General features: G+C 46.7%; 2 pseudogenes and 1 gene segment (V, D, J or C); all 3 read right to left on the reverse strand.

Moving 5' to 3' along the window:
• Positions 1-5,435: 5,435 nt before the first annotated feature.
• LOC119878467 lies at positions 5,436-6,063 on the reverse strand. The segment is given in 2 exon segments: positions 5,436-5,821; positions 5,913-6,063. Coding segments are annotated over 2 exon segments (432 nt in total).
• Positions 6,064-7,452: 1,389 nt separating this feature from the next.
• On the reverse strand, positions 7,453-7,935 carry LOC119878466 (annotated as a pseudogene).
• Positions 7,936-10,852: 2,917 nt separating this feature from the next.
• Positions 10,853-11,418, reverse strand: LOC119878463 (annotated as a pseudogene).
• Between the last annotated feature and the right edge of the window lie 11,404 nt (positions 11,419-22,822).

A 22,822-nucleotide genomic window follows, 5' to 3' on the forward strand; every position in this document is an offset into this window, starting at 1 on the left:
CATGTTTCTCCTTCTCTAGTTGACTTGCTTCACTCACCATAATACCCTTCAGTTCCATCCACATTGAAGCAAACAGTGGGTATTTGCCATTTCTAATGGCTGAGGAATATTCCATTGTATACATAGACCACAGCTTCTTTAGCCATTCATCTTTCAATGGACACTGAGGCTAATTTTTCAATTTGGATCACTAACAATATTTCTGTATCTATTTCTTCTCAGTTTTTATTTCTTCTGTGTCTTCAGAAATGTGTAAATAGAAAACTAGGAGGAAGGATATTGTGACCCAAAATCTACTTCCAGGAAAATTAGTGTGTATTCAAGTTATCTTAAATTGGGAGACAAAGTCCAAGGCCATAGGCAGGCTGGGGTGTTGCCCCTCATCCTCTTCTGTGTGTGTCCTTGTGACCAGGACCACTGAGCCAGATTGTAGAGTAAGAGTCATTCTTATCCTCACCCTGCAGCCCAGAGATGAGCAGAGGCGCTGCTTTGGCTGAGGTGTCTTCAGATCCAGAACAGGGCTGGGGATTTTGAGCCCTGGTGCTTATCTGAGTCTGAGTAGAAACTCAGGAGATATGGGGGGAAGGGGACTCCCTGGCTTCTGTTGGAACCAGTATATGTAGCAGCCGCCAACAATGAAGCCACTGCTCATGGTTCATGTGAGTCTGGCTGTTGTTCCTGGAGATGCAGAGGGAGGTGGGGGAACAGCTGGGCCATCCCTGGCTGGGACAAGGAAACTGTAGATACACAAACTCCCAGGAGGTGGGGAATTTTTGGTGGTAGTTTCCAGGGGATGTTAATATCGAGGAAGGTCCCCCAGAAGACAGATGATGTCCCTTCCTGGGAAGAAAGACAAGAAATGGAGGAGGAGAGGAGTCCAGGCAATGTTGACAAATCCCCTGTCCCAAGAATGGAGCTGCACTCTGTTAAGCTTGTCTAATTCTCCCTACAGTCTCCCGGCAAATGACAGTGCACTTTATGCAAATTGTCACCCCTTCCAGTCTCTCTCTGACTCCATCTGGTCAGTAATTCAGGAAAACAGGGGACAGAGGATGCTGAAGGCAGGGACTGCTCAGAGTGGACATAGGAAAGATGGAGGGAGCATCTGTGGGAAACGCTCAGGACCCTGCCCAGGAGACTCTGCCAGGCCCTTAGGGAACCAGGCTGTTGGGTCTCACCAGGGGCCCAGAGTGCAGCTCGGCCTCTGCCCAGCTGTGAGGCCAGGGGGGCTCCCCCAGGTGGGAGGGTCCCCTTGCAGGGCCCAGGGGATGCACATTGCCCTTTGCTGATTACATGTCCCTTTCAGGGTCCTCAGGGTCCTGAAGGTAACATCCAGAGCTGTGATCCCAGCACTCACCAGTGACCTGAAGGACTGGGTGGAGCACCCTGCATGGTCTGCTGTAAAGAACATGGATACAGCGTCTGTGATTTGAGAGCTTCCCACATGGAGGGAAGAGTCCTTACAAAATAAGCACTCCTGTGAGAGGGGGAATGTCTACAAAACATAAATCCTGCAAAAGACTGAGCCTATCCTAACCCATGGAACATTTAGGGAGCTCCTCATGGGACGGCCTTTCATATTAATCTCAAGAGAGGAGTGGCGGTGTTCTGCACAAAGAGTCATCGAAGAAAATATTAAAATATTAAAACAATGCATAAAGATCTTCAAACCATGATGGGAGGTGGTGATTTAACAAAAGCATCACCACCTGGTGAACCTGTGGCCCCGGGGGATAGGAGGGGGGACAGAACAGGGCAGGACTGAAGATAACCAGGTGTCAGGGCAGAGCACCTGAAGCAGGAGCACATCCAGAGGGGATGCTGGTGGCTGTGGTCCCAGGAGAAGGCGGGGAGGGAAGCGGGAAAGAGGACTATGTGAACTGGGGTCTCTGCTATGCCAGGCCCTTCAGAGGTGCTGCTGTCACTGCAGGGGAGCCTCAGGTAGGGAGAGGCTTCTCTGAGCATGTAGGAGTAGAAGGTCTGGGGAAGGAGCACAAACACTGAATTCCTAGCTCAGAAATGGGAGACCCTGACCTTGAGCGTCAGGATCAGTGCCCATAGCCTGAGGCAGGTATGCAGCCCTGGTGAGCAGGCCCTGTGGTGTATGTGTCATGTAGGGGGACAGGAGCCTAGATTGGTACCCTGGACCCCTTCCCTGGGTACGGGACAGGGGACAGATGTCCAGGAGGCAGCGTCCCTCAGTCCAGGCTGGCTCAGGGGGCCTTCCCTGCATCATCCCTGCAGTGTGTGGTGATGTTAGTCTTCCCCTCTGCTCCAGGTCCCCAGAGGTGAGCCAGGTGTCAATGATAAGACATATGCCCCTCCTTGTCTCCCACATAAAAATGTTCCAGGAGGGTTGAGGCCAGTGACCATGTGTTGGGGGTTTGCAGACCTTTACAGCCCAGCAGAATGAGGAGTCATGGAGGAACATGACCTGAATGTCCAAGGTCAGGCTGCAGTGCCCGGGATATGGGGGTCATGAAGAAATGGGGTGGAGAACCCCAACCTCTGCCTTGAAATGCACAGCCCCAGGATCCCAGCCACAGGGCAGCAGAGCTTGGGGATCTTTCTCAACCTTTCAGCCCCCAGAGGGAGGAAAGTATCATCTTGGTCACTGCTCCCCACCCCCAGGTCCTCTCCTGGTGCCCGTAATGTAACCCCTCTGAGCTCAGGGTTTCTGAGGCTGACAGCAGGTGGGACCTGGGCCCAGACTCAGGCAAGGGATGCACAGCATCCCATGGAGCTGAGGGACAGGCTTCCAGGCTCCTGCTGCCCCAGTCCTGGTCCACACTGGCTGAGATGAGGGAAGAGGATTGCAGATCAGAGCCCTCTGCCTCCAGTGCTGTGGGTCCCCAAACCTTGTGCATGGAGGACAGGCCATACCCAGGTCCCACCCACCCTCCTGAGGCTGCACCTAATGACTCCAAATGGCTCAGAACCCCCTGCTGTGGCTCCTTCCTGGTGACTGTCTCCTACTGTCCCCACTGCTCCACTGCTTTTCCAGGATTAGAGTGAGGCTTGGGGTCAGGACCATCCCCAGGGCAGGGAGCACATGGACAAAGACATCAGGGATGCTGCCCCCATGGACTCCAAGGTGGGTCCTCGAGGCCTGGTCTCTGTCTCTCTCTGTCTCTGTCTCTCACCCCAGCTCCTCTGTCAGCTGAGCCTCTGTCCACTCTCCTGGGGGTGGAGGATACAAGCTCGCTCTGTCTCTACGATGACCTCTGTCTGTGGCCCCAGGTGTGTGCTGTAATTTGCAGGTTTATAAATAATCAACCATTAGTTTTCAAACTATTCAGTGTTGTAGCTGTATCCAGTGTCCTAGGGCAATCGTCTCCAGAACCATAAGGGCGGGTCCGATCTCCACACTTGCTATGGAGAGGTTGAGACTCTCACAACACAGGACCTTCTGTTCCTGAAGGGACAACGATGTCTACCATCACCTATGACCTTGGACGTTACGGTTCAATTCCAGGCCCGGCCCTGACACATGACAAGGACTGAGCCCTCAGCCCAGGGGACACACTCTGTCATCCTAAGGGGCTCACGTGCAGTTTCCTTGCTCCCTTTTCAAATTTCCTGTTCACACTCCCTGAGGTCTCCACCTTCCTGTCCTCCCCCTTTGGGGACAAGGGTCACACCTCCTTGGAGAAGGGGATGAGATGATATTCCCTGTGAGCTGTCATGGACCCCAGACTTCTAGAAGACATTCTCTGCCTGCATGAAGGAGCTGTCACCCTGGGGTACAGTTTACTGAGCTGTGACAACACAGCACTGGGGTGCGGCTGCCTTCACAGTGCCATGTAGGAGAGTGACATCACCTCGAATAGAGTCGCCTAACACACTCCCCCTCCTCCTTCCTCCACCTGCTGTAAATCACTGGCCTCCTTGCCACCTCTAGATACCCACATCTTCCAAATTACAATGAAATTCCCATGATGTGGAATTTAGCTTTTTATGTGTTATTCATCCTGAAGAAATATGCAGTTAATATTCATGCATGTTTTTGAACTTAAGAACTTATTTCTTTATTTTTTTTATTTATTTTTTATTGGTGTTCAATTTACTAACATACAGAATAACCCCCAGTGCCCGTCACCCATTCACTCCCACCCCCCGCCCTCCTCCCCTTCTACCACCCCTAGTTCATTTCCCAGAGTTAGCAGTCTTTACATTCTGTCTCCCTTTCAGATATTTCCCACACATTTCTTCTCCCTTCCCTTATATTCCCTTTCACTATTATTTATATTCCCCAAATGAATGAGAACATATAATGTTTGTCCTTCTCCGACTGACTTACTTCACTCAGCATAATACCCTCCAGTTCCATCCACGTTGAAGCAAATGGTGGGTATTTGTCATTTCTAATAGCTGAGTAATATTCCATTGTATACATAAACCACATCTTCTTTATCCATTCATCTTTCGTTGGACACCGAGGCTCCTTCCACAGTTTGGCTATCGTGGCCATTGCTGCTAGAAACATCGGGGTGCAGGTGTCCCGGCGTTTCATTGCATTTGTATCTTTGGGGTAAATCCCCAACAGTGCTATTGCTGGGTCGTAGGGCAGGTATATTTTTAACTGTTTGAGGAACCTCCACATAGTTTTCCAGAGTGGCTGCACCAGTTCACATTCCCACCAACAGTGTATGAGGGTTCCCTTTTCTCCGCATCCTCTCCAACATTTGTTGTTTCCTGCCTTGTTAATTTTCCCCATTCTCACTGGTGTGAGGTGGTATCTCATCCTGAAGAAATATGCAGTTAATATTCATGCATGTTTTTGAACTTAAGAACTTATTTCTTTAAATGTTGACTACTATCACACTCTACGACTATACATCAGGTTGGAGTAAATCTTCGTTACTTCAAGTCTGGATATTTCATAAAAAGCTGGTATAAAAATCAGTGTGTATATTTTTTATTGCTTTCAGGGGTGCTAATTATGAATAAAGTTTCCATAAACATTCACGTGGGAATTTTTCTCTAGAAAGCTTTTTTTTTACCTTTTATATTTCTGAGTGTGGCATTGATTTATGTGTTCCTTGCAATCATCAAATAATAAGAAGAAATCATCACCTGGTTGAAGATAAGGCAATAATGTTGCCAGCTGTAAAAAAAGCTGACATGTGCATCAGCAGAACAGGGATGGGGATGAAGGACCATGATAGCTTCGTGGCCTAAGAGTGTTTCTTTTACTGAGAAATCAGAAGATGACAAGTGAATGTACTCTAGCCTAAAAGAACCAGTCCCTGATCCCAAAGGCAAAACTTTCTCATTCCTTTGACACCCTCTGTGCACAATGGGCTACTCTGAGATACTCTGAGGTCAGAGATGATGAAGCAGGTGCCATTTCCAGGAGGTCCCCAAGATGCACCTGTGTTCAGGGCATCAACTGAAGAATGAGCAGAAACCCAGGGGAATCCTAAGCAGGCAGCTGCTGGGGCGCTCACTCACTTTGCAGATGGGTAAGTGGGTTTTTGTCTCACTTCCCCACACGCCTGGAGTACTGTGCCACCACTGAGACTGCTGTCATAGGATGAGCAGTAATAATCGGCTTCATCCTCAGCCTGGAGCCCAGAGATGGTCAGGGTTGCTGTGCTGCCTGACCTGGAGCCAGAGAATCGATCAGGGACCCCCGAGGGTCGGCTACTACTATCATAGATGAGGGTTCTGGGGCTTGTTCCTGGGAGCTGCTGGTACCAGCCCACATAATTGCCATAACCAACATTGGAGCTGCTTCCAGTGCAGGAGATGGTGACCCTCTGGCCCAGGGACCCAGACACTGAGGCCGGCTGAGTCAGCACAGACTGGGCCCAGGACCCTGCAAGAAGGAGAGAATAGACAGGGTGATGCTGGAGTCTGGATTGCATATGTCCTCCCAGGGCCCCTCGCCCTGTCCCACATCCAGTCACCTGCGCAGTGAGCGAGGAGGGTGAGGATGAGAGGGAACCAGCCCATGGTGGAGGTCATCATGGATCCTGTCTTCAGTGGCCCCTCAGCTGAGCAGAGCCTCCCCTCATCTCTCCCTTCTCCTCTTCATCCTCTGAGAGAGGGAGGGGCTCTTCCATGCAAATGAGACCCCGGCTCTCTGACCCCTCCCTGGTTCTGGGTCAGTTCCCTCTGCCTGAGCATGTCAGGGGGGGTGGGCAGAGGAGGGGCTTGGGGCTGGTGTGCGGTTCAGGAGGTCCCAGCTGTGAGCCCTGAGCAGAGGTCACAGTCAGTGCCAGGTGGTGTTCCCAGCTCTGATCCAGCCTGAGCCCTCAGAAATAAGTCTCAACTGTGTTCTGGCATCCTGACACCACCTCACCCTGCATGACATGGGGATCAGTTGGCCATGGGACACAGGTCCTGTCTCGAGAGCTCTGACCACTCTCCTCCTATGATCTGGACGAGTCTCCCCACATGTGGTCTCCCCTGAATGTGGCATAGATTTTAGGCTACACTCTCTTTTCTTGGTGTGAGGGACTCCTGGGTCACTCAGGGGTTAAGTGTCTGTCTTTGGCTCAGGGTATGATCCTGGAGTCCTGGGATCAAGCCCCCCATCAGGCTCTGTGCAGGGAGCCTGCTTCTCCCTCTGCCTATGTCACTGCCTCTCTCTCCATCTCTGTGTTTCTACCACAAATCCCTTGGATTTTCATGGGCCACTCAGGACTGAGGTGGTGTCTACACCAATTTGTCTGACATCACTGTCACATCCAGTGGAATGAAGGGTCGCCGTGTACAAGTGGCCTCCTCTGCACAGGATGCTTAGAACTTCCTCCTATATGATGACCCTGGTTGCAGCCCTCTCCTTCTCTCAATTTCCTGAAATACTGAAGACCCAGGGAGCTAGATTTTCCAGGTTGTATGTGGAAGGCCTCGTGTGCTTTCCTGGAAAGGTTACACACTGAACATCGTTGTCATCTTTCACTGTTTTCACCTTTTTTAAATTTTTTTTTAATTTATTTATGATTGTCAGAGAGAGAGAGAGAGAGAGGCAGAGACATAGGCAGAGGGAGAAGCAGACTCCATGCACTGGGAGCCTGATGTGGGATTCGATCCCGGGTCTCCAAGATCGCGCCCTGGGCCAAAGGCAGGCGCTAAACCGCTGCGCCACCCAGGGATCCCTTCACCTGTTTTAAACATTAGTACTCCCCACCCCATGGGCAAGAACTCCCTCCTAGAGTCTGTCCTCCCCGCATATGGACACAGGTCTGCAGGAGCCCTGCCATTTGAGGTTGTCTGTGTGCCACTGACCTCAGAGCACAAGAGGCAGACCTGCAGGGTGTTTTAGCAGGAAGATGTGACAGCTGGAGAATTTCTGGCAAGAATCCAGAGGAAGAGATTGCGTATTGGTCACTCCCTAGACCAACTGTACACATAAATTGGATGAATGTTCTTTTTTTCCATATCATTATTTTTAATATCCAACATTTATAATATGAGGACCAGGGCTTTCTCCTCAACTCAAGTTTATAAATTTTCAACTGGCTTGTGAAGTCAATAGGGATACTTCTTGTCTAATTTGGTTTCTGGGAAGACTTCATTCAGATCCTCAATGGTCATTTGATCAAATGGAATGATGTTCTTTATCATCTCCAGCTCTTTTTCATATTCTTCAATCCTGGCCTTTGAGAGGGATAAAAACTCAGCACAGCTTTTCACATCTTCTTTATCCTCAGCATCCACCTGGACAGTGTATTTATCCTCTGGCACAGGAAACTTCAGGGCATTAAACTTCTTCTCAAAGTCACCTACCAAGCCAGCCTTTGCCACTTTGGCCTTGTAGTAAGCCCAGTCGGTAGCAGGTGGTTTCTCAGGAAGAGTAGCCAACCTGGAGGTAAGCATCTCATTCCAGGATTTCAGGGAGTTGGCAATGGCCTTCTGGTTTCAGGGTATGATCTCCACAAAAGCTACCCAGTCAATGGTTTTTAGAGCAAGTTTTTGCCCAGCCATCTTGAGATCCTTCACCGACCTCATCAGCCCACAGTCCTGAATGTTCTTTTTAAGAAAATCTTCTCAATGTGCATTGACTAAGACTCAATGATGATGTCACTGTGAAGACACAGGCGGAATTACGAGTATATTGTTTACAGATCTGTGCGGACTGAATGGAAAATAACGATGGAAGTGGCATTGAAAATCTCAGTGCAGTTGCACTTGGTGGCTCAGTGATTGAGCATCTACCTTTGGCTCAGGTCATTATTCCAGGGTACTGGGACCAAGACCTGCATCAGGCCCCCTGCAAGGGCCCTGCTTCACCCTCTGACTCTGTCTCTGCCTCTCTCTATGTGTCTAATGAATAAATAAATAAAACTTTTTTTAAAAAAGAATGACTTCATCTTTCATTTAAATAGACATTTAGAAACATTTTATAGAATCATTTGTCTCTTTTTTTAACCTTATGATTATATCATGGGTCTGTTCATGCAGGCAGGAAAATCTGAAGGGGTGCCCATGAGTCCCCATGAGGACCCTTGTTGTATGAATTTCGCAGCTATCTGAGTGACCTGCATTGGCCGAGGTGTCTTTGAAACCAGAGTAGTGGCTGGGGACACTGGGGCCCTGGTGAGTCTCAGTAGACCATCAGCAGGTACACAGGAGGCCTCCTGGCTGCTGGAACCAGCATATGGCCACCGCTGCAGCCACTGCTCAGTGTGCAGGTGAGTCTGGCTGTTGATCCCAGGGATGCAGAGAGGGAGGGCGGCTGGGTCAGCACAGGCAGGGATGGGGAACCTGCAGACACATTCACGGGTGATGGATCAGAGGCCAGACTGAATTTCCTCAAATCTCTAAGCTAGACCAGCAGACGTAGGCTGACAGTGGCTCTGTGTCCCTGAGGTCACTCCTGACCTGTGCACTGACAGAGTTGAATGAACATTAAAGATCACAGGTCAGGGTGACAAAGTCCCTGGTCCCCTCCATGGGCTGGACTGCCCCACGCCTCCTCTTCTACTCCCCCCTCTGCCAGAAGGGCTGTCCATGCACATAGGCTCCACCCACTCACTGCCCAACCCCTCCCTGGGCCCTGATCCTGGAGCTTTGCTCACACCACACACTGAGGAGGATGGGGTTGGCTTCAGCCCTGGGAGAGCCCTGGGGGGAAGCATCTGCTGGCACCACACACAAGTCCCTGCTCAGGGTCCAGACCTGAGAGGACACAGCTGCTGAGCTCTCATCAGGGAGCAAGGGACCAGCACACAGGCCCAGGCACCCTGAGTGAAGGATCCTCACAGAGCAGCCCTGTACGGACCACAGGGCAGTCCCTCAGCGCCCCCTCCTGGTCACAGGGCACTCACCTCAGCAAGGCCCAAAGCCCTGAGAGCCCAGCTGGTTTCCAGGGCTCACCAGTTCCCTCCCCATTGGCATGGCCAGGTCTGACTCTCAGAATGGGTTCCATCTCTTGGGCATTAGAGACATGAGTTCCACATGTTCTCACAGAAATGTATTTGTGTTTTAAACTCCTGTTTTTGTCATTTTTGTGTATTTTTTTGGACTTCTATTTGCCAACATATAGTATGACACCCAGTGCTAATCTGTCAAGTGCCTCCCTCATTGGCCATCACCCAGTCACCCCGTTACCCCACCCACCTCCTCTTCCATTACTCCTTGTTCGTTTTGTACCAACATATTTGGTGTATCAGTGACAAATCCGAGAAGCACAGTGTGTTCACAGATGAGCACTAGTGTGGCTCCCATCAGGCCATACTGTATTACACTATAGGGACATATTCAAACCCTCATTCATTGTCTCCATCATTCATGTCTCCCTATACAGATTCTTTTCTTTTATGGACAAACCTCATTTTTTTCACATATTTTGCTGTGGAATCCACTCAGTAGGATTGTGTTGAAATATGGAAATTATATATACTACCGAAGATGGCGGAAGAGTAGTGTCCCCAAGTCACCTGTTCCCACCAACTTACCTAGATAACGTTCAAATCATCCTGAAAATCTATGAATTCGGCCTGAGATTTAAAGAGACAACAGCTGGAATGCTACGGTGAGGAGAGTTCACACTTCTATTAAGGTAGGAAAACGGAAAAAAAGAAATAAAGAAACTAAAAGCATCCAAGGGGAGGGGCCCTGAGGAGCTGGGCTGAGGCCGCAGCGAGCACCCCCAGGTCAGGAGAGCCCTGTCGGAGGAGCAGGAGCTGCACCAAACTTCCCGGATGGACAGGCGCCCACAAGGATTCAGAGCATGACCCCAGGAGGGCAGGGATGCCCTCAGGCTCCCGGGGGTACGAAAAAGCCCCTGCCCCGGGGAGAGCCCCACACCCTGTGGCTGAGCTCTCTAAAGGGCTGCAGCATGCCCCGTGGCCTGGGAGCAGCTTGGAGGGGCTCGGGTGGAGGCTCCGCAGAGAGGGGGCCGTGAGCCCGATTCCAGCAGTGCAGGCCTGGGAGCCCAGGGCGCAGGGGACACAGCCCAGGATCCGGCCTCCACCCGGGACAGGCGGAGGCGGGAAGGCCCAGGCAGGACAGCAAGGACACCTGTCGCTGGGGGCCCCAAGCTGAGCAGGTCAGGGGCCCCGCCCCAGAGCATCCAGTCCCCTGCAGACTGGGAGTTGCAGTAGTTACTGCAGGAGCTGACTCCAGGGCTGGGGAGCTGGCCACCGCCACTGCTATTGTTCCTTGTGTCACCTTGTGCCATGGACAGAGCAGGGCTGCCGGGGAAGAGGGACCTCACAGGATAAATAGCTCCCACTGAGACGACCTGGCAGGGGGCAGGACAGCTCCCCAAGTGCACAAACCTGAGAGTCAGCACAACAGGCCCCTCCCCTAGAACCAGCTAGAAGGACAGGGGAAGAGCAAGTTTTTTATTTTTTATTTTTTGTCAAATGATCCTTTGTTAAAATATTTTTCTTTGTAGTCACCTCGCTGGGCATTCCACTGCATAACTATTGATGTCATCTATGATGTCATGAGGGTTACGGCAACCAACATTGCAGCCCACAGACTGGGCAGTCCCCAGGATCTCTTTAATGGTTCCAGAGAGTTCTCTGGCTAGAGATCGGTGTCACATCTGTCAGGCAATATTGACAAGCTCATCAAAAGTGATATTTCCACTGTGCTTAATGTTTTTCTGCTGCTTTCTGTCTCTTGGTGGTTCCTTCAGGGCTTTGATAATCAGGGCAGAGGCAGAAGGTATCACTTCAATCTGGGCCTGTCTGTTCTGAATGATCAGTTTCACTGTAATCCTTAGACCCTTCCAATAACCGGCTGTCTTGACGATGTCATAACCAACCTTTTTTGGAGACAGACCCGGCAGTCGATCTTCAGGGCCAGGGCAGACATGGCACTGACCTCGCCACTGGTGCACCTCAAGAACATGACGTTGATCTCATTGGGATCGAACTTAGGCGGCATGGTGGAGGCAGCTGGTGTCGGATGACCCTGGATTCAGGAGGACCAAAGACAGTTGCACCTTTGCCTCCTCTGAGCCTAAAGCCAAAAGCAGAAGAGCAAGTTCTTGACCAAGCAGTGCTGGAAAACCACAGGGGAAATCGGGGGACTTCCAGTATACAGAACAGGGGATACCCCTCCTTGTTTTGTTTTGTTTTTTGTTTTTTTCTTTGTTTGTTTCTGCTTGGTTTGGTTTGTTTTGGTATGGTTTTTTGTTCTTTATTTGTTATACCTTATTTTTTTTCCATTCCATTTTCCAGTATAACTTGATTTTAGCCACTCTGCACTGAGCAAAATGACTAGAAGGAAGAACTCACCACAAAAGAATCAGAAACAGTACTCTCTCCCACAGAGTTACAGAATTTGTATTTTTTTTAAAATTTTTTATTGGAGTTCAATTTGCCAACATATAGCATAACACCCAGTGCTCATCTGAAGTACCCCCCTCAGTGCCAATCACCAAGTCAACTCAAACCCCTGCCCAAATCCCTTCCACTACCCCTTGTTCATTTCCCAGAGTTAGGTATCTCTCATGTTTTGTCACCCTCACTGATATTTTCACTCATTTTCTCGCCAAATTACAGAATTTGGATTACAATTCGATGTCAGAAAGCCAATTCAGAACCACAATTATAAAGCTAGTAGTGGCTCTGGAAATAAAAGCATAAAGTATTCAAGAGACTACATGACTGCAGAATTTAGATTTAATCAGGCCGAAATTAAAAATCAATTAAATGAGATGCAATCCAAACTGGAGGTCCTAACAACAAGGGTTAACGACGTAGAAGAACAAGTGAATGACATAGAAGACAAGCTGATGCCAAGGAAGGAAGTTGAGGAAAAAAGAGAAAACCAATAAAAAGATCATGAGGAAAGGTTAAGGGAAATAAATGACAGCCTCAACAGGAAAAATCTACGTTTAATTGGGGTTCCAGAGGGTGATGAAAAGGATAGAGGAGCAGAAAGTGTCTCTGAACAAAACGTAGATGAGAACTTCCCTAACATTGGGAGGGAAACAGGCATTCAGATCCAGGAGATAGAAAGATTCCCCCTAAAATAAAAAAAATAAATAAAAATTCAACACCTCGACATTCAATAGGGAAACTTGCAAATTCCAAAGATAAAGGAAAAATCCTTAAAGCAGCAAGAAATAAGAAATCCCTAAACTTTATGGGGAGAAGTATTAGGTTAACAGAAGACCTTTCCACAGAGACAGGGCAAGCCAGAAAGGGCTGGCAGGATATATTCAGGGTCCTATATGAGAAGAACATGCAGCCAAGAATACTTTATCCAGCAAGACTCACACTCAGAATAGAAGGAGAGATAAAGAGCTTCCAAGATAGGCAGGACCTGAAAGAATATGTGACCACCAAACCAGCTCTGCAAGAAATATTAAGGGGGACTCTGTAAAAGAAAGAGGAAGTCCAAGGGAACATTCCACAAAAACAGGGACTGAATAAGCATCATGATGACACTAAATTCATATCTTTCAATAGTAACCCTGAACGTGAATGGGCTTAATGACCCCATCAAAAGGCGCAGGGATTCAGACTGGATAAAAAAGCAGGACACATCTATTTGCTGTCTACAAGAGACTCATTGTAGACATAAGGACACCTGCAGCCTGAAAAGAAAGGTTGGAGAACCATTTACCATTCAAATGATCCTCAAAAAAAGCAGGGGTTGCCATCCTTATATCAAATAAACTAAAGTTTATTCCAAAGACTGTAGTAAGAGAGGAAGAGGGACACGATATCATACTTAAAGGATATATCCAACAAGAGGACTTAAAAATCATGAATATTTATGCCCCGAATGTGAGAGCTGCCAAGTATATCAATCAATTAACAACCAAAGTTAAGACATACTTAGATAATAAATCACTTATACTTGGTGTCTTGAACACAACGCTTTCTAGAATCGACACATATTCTAAGTACAACATCTCCAAAGACACAAGAGCTTTAAATGATACACTGGACCAGATGGATTTCACAGATATTTATAGAACTTTACATCCAAATGCAACTGAATACACATTCTTCTCAAGTGCACATGGAACGTTCTCCAGAATAGACCACATAATGGGTCATAAATCAGATCTTAATCAATACTAAAATTGAGAATGTCCCCTGCATATTTTCAGACCATAATGCTTTGAAACTAGAACTAAATCACAAGAAGTTTGAAAGGATTACAAACACATGGAGGTTAAGGACCAACCTGCTACAAAAAGAAAGGGTCAACCAGGAAATTAGGGAAGAATTAAAAAGATTCATGGAAACTGATGAGAATGAAGATACAACCTTTCAAAATCTTTGGGATACAGCAAAAGGACTCCAGAGGGGGGAAATGCATCGCAATACAAGCATCCATCCAAAAACTGGAAAGAACTCAAGTACAAAAGTTAACCTTGCACCGAAAGGAGCTAGAGAAAAAAGAGCAGATAGATCCTACATCCAGAAGAAGAAGAAATTAATAAAGATTATAGCAGAACTCAATGAAATAGAGACCAGAAGAACTGTTGAATAGATTAAGAAAACCAGGAGATGGTTCTTTAAAAGAATTAATGAGATAGATAAACCATTAGTCAGCCTTATTAAAAAGAAGAGAGAAAACACTCAAATTAATAAAATCATGAATGAGAAAGGAGGGATCACTACTAATACCAGGGAAATACAAACAATTTTAAAACTTATTATGAGCAGCTATACGCCAATAAATTAGGCAATCTAGAAGAAATGGATGCATTTCTGGAAAACCACAAACTTCCAAAAATGGAACAGGAAGAAACAGAAAACCTGAACAGGCCAATAATAAGGGAGGAAATTAAAGGAGTCATCAATAACCTCCCAAGACACAATCTCCAGGGCCAGATGGCTTCCCAGGAGAATTCTATCAAATGTATAAAGAAGAAACCATAGCTATTCTACTAATGTTGTTCGGAAAGATAAAAAGAGATGGAACAGTTCCAAACTCATTCTATGAGGCCAGCATCACCTAAATTCCAAAACCAGACAAAGACCCCACCAAAAAGGAGAATTATAGACCAATATCCCTGATGAAAATGGATGCAAAAATTCTGGAAAACTGTATGAAGTTTCCTCAAAGAGTTAAAAATAAATCTGCCCTATGACCCAGCAATTGTACTGCAGGGGATTTACACCAATGATAGAGATGCAGTGAAATTCCAGGACACCTGCACCCCAATATTTATAGCGGCAATGTCCACAGTAGCCAAACTGTGGAAGGAGCCTTGGTGTCCATCGAAAGATGAATGGATAAAGAAGATGTGGTCTATGTATACAATGGAATATTCCTCAGCCATTGGAAACGACAAATACCACAATTTTCTTTGAAGTGAATGGAACTGGAGGGTATTCTGCTGAGTGAAATAAGTCAATCGGAGAAGGACAAACATTATATGGTCTTATTCATTTGGGGAATATAAAAAATACTGAAAGGGAATAAAGGGGAAAGGAGAAAAAATGAGTGGGAATTATCAGAAAGGGAGACAGAACATGGGAGACTCCAAACTCTGGGAAAAGAACAAGGGGTGGTGGAAAGGGAGGAAGGCAGGGTGTGGGGGTGACTGGGTGACGGGCACCAAGGGGGCACTTGATGGGATGAGCACTGGGTGTTATGGTATATGTTGGCAATTGAACTCCAATAAAACTAAATAAATAAATAAACAATAAATAAATAAATAAATAAATAAATAAATAAATATTTCGTTTAGCTCTGCAACAAACTACCCAGTTATGTTCCCAAGCGACTTGGACATTTGGCATCCCCCCCCCAGCAATGAAGGAGAGTTCCTGCTGCCCCACATCCTGGGCACCATCTGATGTTGTGGTATTGAATTTTAGCCTTCCTGATGGGAGTCTGATGCTATCTCACTGTTTCGGAGTGTAGGTCCTAGTGACTTATCACGTGGGAAATCTTTACACAGGTGCAATTTTTCTCTGTGTACAATTTTGTAAGGGGTCTGTTCACATCTGCTCACTGGGATGACACGACCCAGCACCCTGGAATTCAGGAGCTCCCAAAGCTCTGATCTGAAAGGAAAGAGAAAATCATTATCACCAAATACCAGAACTCAGGGAATTCTCACTAAATCCCTAGAGTGGTACCAGTGGACAGGCAGGCAGTGGGCCAACTGGTTCTCTTGGGTCACACATCTTGCACAACTGCCCTTCTTCTCATTCCAACACAGCAATAGTGTGGGTCATATCGCTTCTGAAATCCATGTAACTATTTTTTCATTGGGAGATGAATATCTTCAAAAGGAGGTATTTTCATTGGAATTTAAACAAGTCTGGAATTTAAATTTAAACAATTCTGTTTCTAGTGAGATACAAAGCATTCAATGCCAGATTCTGAGCCTCTGTTGCTTAGAGGCAGGGACAGGGAGTGATGGAATAAGAGGTGAATAGTAGGGCAGCCCACCTTAAGCCCCAGGCGAGATCCTGGAGACTGGGATCCAGTCACACTTTTGTCTCTCTGCATGTAGCCTGCTTCCCCCTCTGCCTGTGTCTCTCCTCTCTCATTGTGTGTCTCTCATGAATAAATAAATAGAAGAAAATTAAAGATGTGAAGAGTAGACGTTATCACTTGTCTCTGGGAAACAGAAATTATCTGGGTGATATTGATCATATGCAGCTCTACAGCAATGATGATCAATCTCTCCCCAGGCTGCAGCCCAAGGTGGTCAAAGACGTTTTTGTCAACACACCTGGGCCTGGAAAATTAGGTTTGAATCCCTGGCTGTCTCTCAGTGCTGTAATGGGTCACAATATAGCATCTCTGCCTGAGAGCTGTGGTAACCCCTGTGTTACCACATTGCCATGGTAACCCCTGTGTTTCTACTGCTCTTGTGAAAGAGAAGGTGACCTTGGATCTGGGGTCATCAAGAGATTCCTTAGGGCAGTGACACATGTACACATGGGAGAGTTCTTACTCTTGATATTCACATATCCTACCACCCTGGATTATGGAAAAGTTCCAATGGGGACTAAGGGAAGAGGGAGACAGAGTCAGTACCTGTGGGCTCAGCACATCCACTTACAGGAGTCTCCATCAACCTGGTGGCAGCTATAGCAAAGGCTCATTCATGCACCCACATCAACCAACTTCACTGAGGCAGGCTGAGCATTTTCCCAGTAATGGTGCAACATCCTCCAAATCTCATAGCCCATAAAAGGGTTCATGGCCATAGGCCCCAAATTCCTACTTTGATGGACCCCCTTCTCCTCAAGTGCACAACCCAAGCCTCAGGTGATGAGTGAGGGATCCCATCCAGCTCTGAGAATGGAATTGCCTATGACCCGTGTCCTCACACAACATCCCACATCCCAGTGTTCATGCCTAAGACACAGTGAACCTTGGTCACTTCTGAGCAGTGAAGCCTGTGAGGGAAGGGAAGGCTCTGCTCTGAGCCCTGGAGGTGCTGAATCCATGCTGGGGAAGACTACACCCCCTGTTAGATAGTCCTGGACCTCTGATGGAGACAAAGTCAATGAAAGGCTCATTGTCCTCATTTCAGGAGGAAAAAAATCTTCGCAGCACAGACTCTGGTTATATGACATTTGGAAACCCAGGTAACATGACTGTTACCACATTGAAGTGTTTTGTTTTATTCTTGTTTTATTTCTGAGGACATATAGAACTTGAAGAGATAATGGAGAATAGGCTCATTATGAACCAGGCGGTAATTTTAAGTACACATTAGATAAATCACTTATTTTACACGTTATAAATTTTCATGGAAGAAGCATCTGAACAGATGAAGGATTTTGTCCCATGTCCCAAACTCTCAGTGTCACTGTTAGAAGCATTATTGTTTCTGATTAGACGTGAAGGTCAGTCTAGTCCTCAGGCTGCAGCCCAGAGATGAGGGTGCCCTCCAATGACTGAGGCATCCTTGGATCAGGAGAAGCAGCTGGGGACCCCAGAGCCCTGGTGCTTATCTGAGTCTAAGTAGTAGTACAGGTGATACTAGGGAGAGCTCCATGGCTTATACTGGAACCAGTTGATGTAATAGCTGCCAACACTGGAGCCACTGTTCACGGTACAGGTGAGTCTGACTGTTGTTCCAAGATGTCAAGAGGGAGAGCGACTGGGTTAGCACAGGCTGGGACAGGGACCTGCAAACACAGACACTGATGTGTAATGGAGCAGAGACCAATGTAAAACTTCCCAGCATCTGAGCCAGAGGGGCTGATGGAGCCAAGGAACTGGAACATGGTATATGACGCCTGTCTGTCTGTACCTGTGCACTGAGAGAAATACATCAGGAGACAGGAGTATAGGCAATGATGACCATCCCCCACACCAGGTGGGGTCCCCAGACCTCTTTTTGTCCTCCATTCTTTTCTACAAGAGGGGTGTCCATGCAAATGAAGTCCATCAAGTGATTTCCCAGCCCCTCCCTGAGCCCTGGTGCTGGAGCTCAGCTCACACCACATTGTGGAGGTTGGGAGTTGCTTCTCCTCTGGGGAGAGCCCTGGACGAAGCACCTGCTGAGACCACATACAGTGTCTGCTTAAGGGACTCCTCCAGGCCTGAGAGGACACAGCTGCTGAGCCCCAACAAGGAGCACAGGGCCCAACACACCGTGTGATGGGTCCTCACTGAGCAGCTATTGTAGGGATCACGGGCCCATAGCTCTCCACTGGTCACAGGCACCCAGCCCACCTTGGACCAAAGACCTGGGATCCCAGGGGCCTTCACCAGCTCACCAGGTCCATGTCTATTCACAGTCCCATGTCCTTATCTCTAGATACCATGATTTGTACACACTGCACATGATACTCTTCTTCCTCATTCTCTGAAGTGATGCTTCTCTATGGAAAGACAAACATGTACACAACTGACCTATTCAGGTGTCACCAGAGAAGTTACCCCAAGGTGAAAGTTAAGCGTCTATCAGGTCAAACATCACTGATCAGAGGACAGTGGAGCTGGTTTGAGGGGTTTGAGGCAGATCATGAGGGATTGATGGAGTGAATACTGTCCAGGAGTAAGGTTCTAGGCTTATTGCCAAGACAGCAGTTCAGCAATGATTTTAAAGCTCAAGTGATGCTGTTACAATCTGTTCGGAATCAGATATGACCGAGTGATTTGTGAAAAGCAAACAGCTTTGCCTGGTGGAACATTTACTGGTGAATATTAGACATAGCTCTTTAGGTTTGGAAGTGAGACATATCTCGTAAATTCATGGTTTCTGTGCATTTGTGTTTTCCAATTCCTCTCAGATATTTGTTGCTCCACACACTGTTTATATTGTACCCAATTATTTTTTCTTTTTTTAAAATTCTTTTTATTGTAGTTCAATTTGCCAACATATAACAATAACACCCAGTGCTCATCTCATCAAGTGTACACAAGTATTTTCATTTATAGTTTCGTACTTTTTACTTTCCTTCAATTGGAAGATGAGTGTGAAGTTTTATCGTTGTTTCCACATGCCTGGGATTAGCGTGCAGAAATCATGTTCTCAATGGGCCCCAAACAACTTTGGTATATGTGCAAATAGCCAAGAAATCTCTAGACTCATAAGGACCTGAGGTAAAAGATATATGACCATGATCACCCTCTTTCCCTCAGATAACTTTAGGATGAATGTTTCAGATGAGTCATGGTGCATTTATTAGATGGCCATACCTTTTAATTTATTCTCTTATAAAATTTATTACATGGACTGTTTTCCTTTTTTTAGGATTTTATTTATTTATTCATGAGAGATACACTGAAAGAGAGAGAGCAGAGACACAGGCAGAGGAAGAAGCAGGCTCCATGCAGGAAGCCCGACGTGGGACTCGATCCAGGGTCTCCAGGATCACACCATGGGCTGAAGGCGGCGCTAAACCGCTGAGCCACCCCGGGTTGCCCTGATTTCTTTTATACATTTATAAAAGATTTATTATTTATTTATTTGAAAGAGAGAATTGGGATAGTAAGAGAGAGACAGATGAGTGGGGGGCGAGTGGGTGGGTGAAGCAAGCTCTCTCCTAGCAGGATACCTGACAAGTTGATTGATTTTAAATGTTACACACATTAAATGTCTAAAATGACCACTCTTGATAATCTGTCACTTGCATTTGCAAATATTCATTATAATTCAGTTCCTATCTTCATGAACTTATGGATTTTTAATATCTTTTATTTTGAAATTTGAGTCTGGGTATAATAAATGAGGAAAATAAGGCTTTATAATGGTATACTCAAAGTTGCTCATTCCTCCCTGCTTCTCTGTAGTATTCTCAGTATTTCCTCCTTAATGTTTGAAGGGATTCTCTAGAGAAGCCTTGAACCTGGGTTATCTTTGTGGCAAGGATGTCAGCAGAAGATATGAACAAATAATTTGGTATAAGTGCTGGTGAGCGTGAGTTAAACAAAGTGATTCCTCATTCCTTAAACATAATCTACAGTGCATAAATTGTGTCTGTGGCTCCACTTTATATGATTTTAATTTTCATTTACCTTTAATATTATTGTTTCTTTTGTTTTTTATTTTAAATACTTTATTTATGTATTTGACAGAGTGGTCTCTGACTTTAGAGAGTGCACACAATCAGGAGGAGAGCCAGGCATAGGTCAAGGGAGAAGCAGGCTCACAGCTGAGCAGGGAGCCGGATGTGGGGCTCAATCCCAGGACACCAAGATCATGATCTGAGATGAAGACAGATGCTAAACCAAATGACCCACCCAGGTGCCCCCTATATCACTGTTGATGTAAAAAGAACTAAAATACTAATTTTATTACAATGAGATTATTTTAGTAATATTTAATAAATATAATGTATTTTAAAGCAAAATAAACAGAAACCATCCAAGTATAATGTCAAGTGTTGCACAACATTATTTAGAAGGAGCCATCAGACAGATAATAATTACTATCCTATGTCTCTTGATATTTCCCTGAGAGCCCACGGTCATCAGGAACCATGATGCTCAAATCGTACAGTCTCCAGGCTGAATTACACATTGACATCTACTGGTCACGTGTTGTCCCTCACCTCTTCATGTCACAGCATACACTGCTCCAAAGCAGGCTGTGGTGACCACAAATGGATTGCAATTTTGAATCTGTTTCTCAGTGTTCTTGAATCGTTAGTGGGATGTGGGAATGATTAAGTTAGAAGATATTACTCTCTTTACATGTAAGGGGATATTTTCAGAACTAATTTCATATTAATACAATAACAGACGCTTCTTAACACTAACTTGCATACGAGTATCTTGGAATGCTTGTTAAATACACATCTATGAACAATGAGAATGGTTTCTGATTTAGAAATATAACATGGAGAATTATAGTTTTATCAAGCTCCACATGATGAAAATATTAATTTGGTCCTCATCATCAAATTAGTGAATAAAATGAGATCTACCAAGCCTCTATGTTTAATAGACCATATTGAAAACTGTCGATTAAAAAAAAAGAAAACCGTCGATTGAGGCTCAGTATTTGTTTATGTATAATGGAAATGAAGCTCCTCACTCTTCAACATTTTAGACAGAGAGGGAGCAAGGAAGCACAGTCTTGGAAGGTCACATTGGATAGATGGACATGCCCTGGGAGAGAAATGGGGTTCATTTCATGAACCACTGAACAGGAGAATGGGGTCAGGGAGCTTCACTTCCCATGGTGGTGTTGACTCTTTCCCCATCTCACTCTCTCTCCTGCCTTTATTTTTTTTTAAGATTTTATTTATTTATTCATGAGAGACACAGAGAGAGGCAGAGACATAGGCAGAGGGAGAAGCAGGCTCCATGCAGGGAGCCCGATGTGGGACTCGATCCCAGAACTCCAGGATCACTCCCTGAGCGGAAAGCAGATGTCCCTCTCCTGCCTTTAAAGCTGAGCTTTTCTGAGCCCATGAGGAGGTTTTGGTTGCACCTCCCCATAGATTTAAATCACTGTGTAAATGTACTACCCATACACAGTGAACAATAATAGTCTCATCCTCAGGCTGGGCTCCTGTGATGGTGAGGGCAACTTTGTTCCCAGAGATGGATCCAGAGAAGCGATCAGGGACCCCGGGGGGGCAGCTCCTTGTGCTGTAGATAAGCATGCGAGGAGCCCGGCCATGGGTCTGCTGGTACCAGCTGGGGTAGTTACTTGTAAAGACTGACCCAGAGCTGAGGCCACATGTGAATGTGACTGTCCCTCCTGGAGACACTGAGAGTGATGGATCCTTGGTGACCACAGTCTGAGAATCTGCTCCTAAATTCAAGAGGAGAGAAAGGTGTTGATATTGGAGACAAGGGTGGCATGAGTCCCTGTTTTAAGTGCTCCCCACAGATGTAAAGTCTTTTTCCTGACCTGAGCCATAGACAAGGAGCCCAAGAAGAAACACTGTCCAGGCCATGGTGGGGACCCTCACAGACTACAGCCTCCTTAGACTCCTAGGATGGAATGGGGTGTCCCTGGACCTTTTCATGTCTCCTGTCCCATGAGGTTAAGAAAACACTTCATGCAAATCTTCCCTCTATCCCTGCCCGAGAGTCACCAGCATGTCCCCTAGGAGACTTTGAAAGGAGCAGAAACTGGGACTTCACACACGCAAGTGACTGCAGGGTGACCTGAGACACTGGGTGTCAGGAGGACATCTTCCAGTAAATGACCGCCATACTGTCTCTAGTGACCTCTGCCCCAAGGCTCTTCTCTGGAAAGCCTGAAAGCTGAATGAGGAGGTGGATGTGTTCTCACCTCCTGGCCCCACATCTACCTCACCTCAAACCTAACCCATCCCTGGAACATTTTCTTCTCTCCCCAGTGACATTCCCTCTTCTGTCCTTGGAGGGTCTTAGTAGTGCCCCTTCCAACAGTGAGGACACTGGAAATCTCAGAGCCCCTGTGACAGAGGTAGGGGCAGTGGTCTCCTCTCAGTTAATCATGGACCCGGTCTGCAGTAGTCCCCGGGGAGCTGAACAGGGATGTCTCTTTATTAGAAATGAGGATGACATTGTGTGAACAGGTGATGCTCATGGAGCATGTTGAACTCCATTCCCCTTTGTGTTCTGCTGTTGATTGTATTGCATGATTGTCCTGTTCATCTATCATTCCATGAAAATCATATCTGGACAGGTTATCCCATGCTTTAGTAGAGGATGAATTATGAGGCCTGTGTGATTCAGAGCTGAGAGCTCTTGTGGCTCCAAGGCCATAAGTTCAGGAAAGTCACCCACAGGAGGTGGCCACTTGCTTCCTCTAGTGTGCAGGAGCCAGTCATAGATTTTCCTGGTTCCTCACCCAGATCCTGAGTCTCACGATCAGCCCACTAGCGCCCCTGCTGACCTCAGACACTATGTCGCCAGCCTGAATTAACCTTCCCAGACCTCCTGGAAGGGCCTCTGACCTTTGCAGGTGGTCCTCTGATGTCACCACCCAGGACAGTACAATGAGCAGGTCAGCTCTGTGGGGTTGAGC

This window comes from Canis lupus, unplaced genomic scaffold (assembly GCF_011100685.1).
Source record: "Canis lupus familiaris isolate Mischka breed German Shepherd unplaced genomic scaffold, alternate assembly UU_Cfam_GSD_1.0 chrUn_S1648H1841, whole genome shotgun sequence".
Classification (NCBI taxonomy): Eukaryota; Metazoa; Chordata; class Mammalia; order Carnivora; family Canidae; genus Canis; species Canis lupus.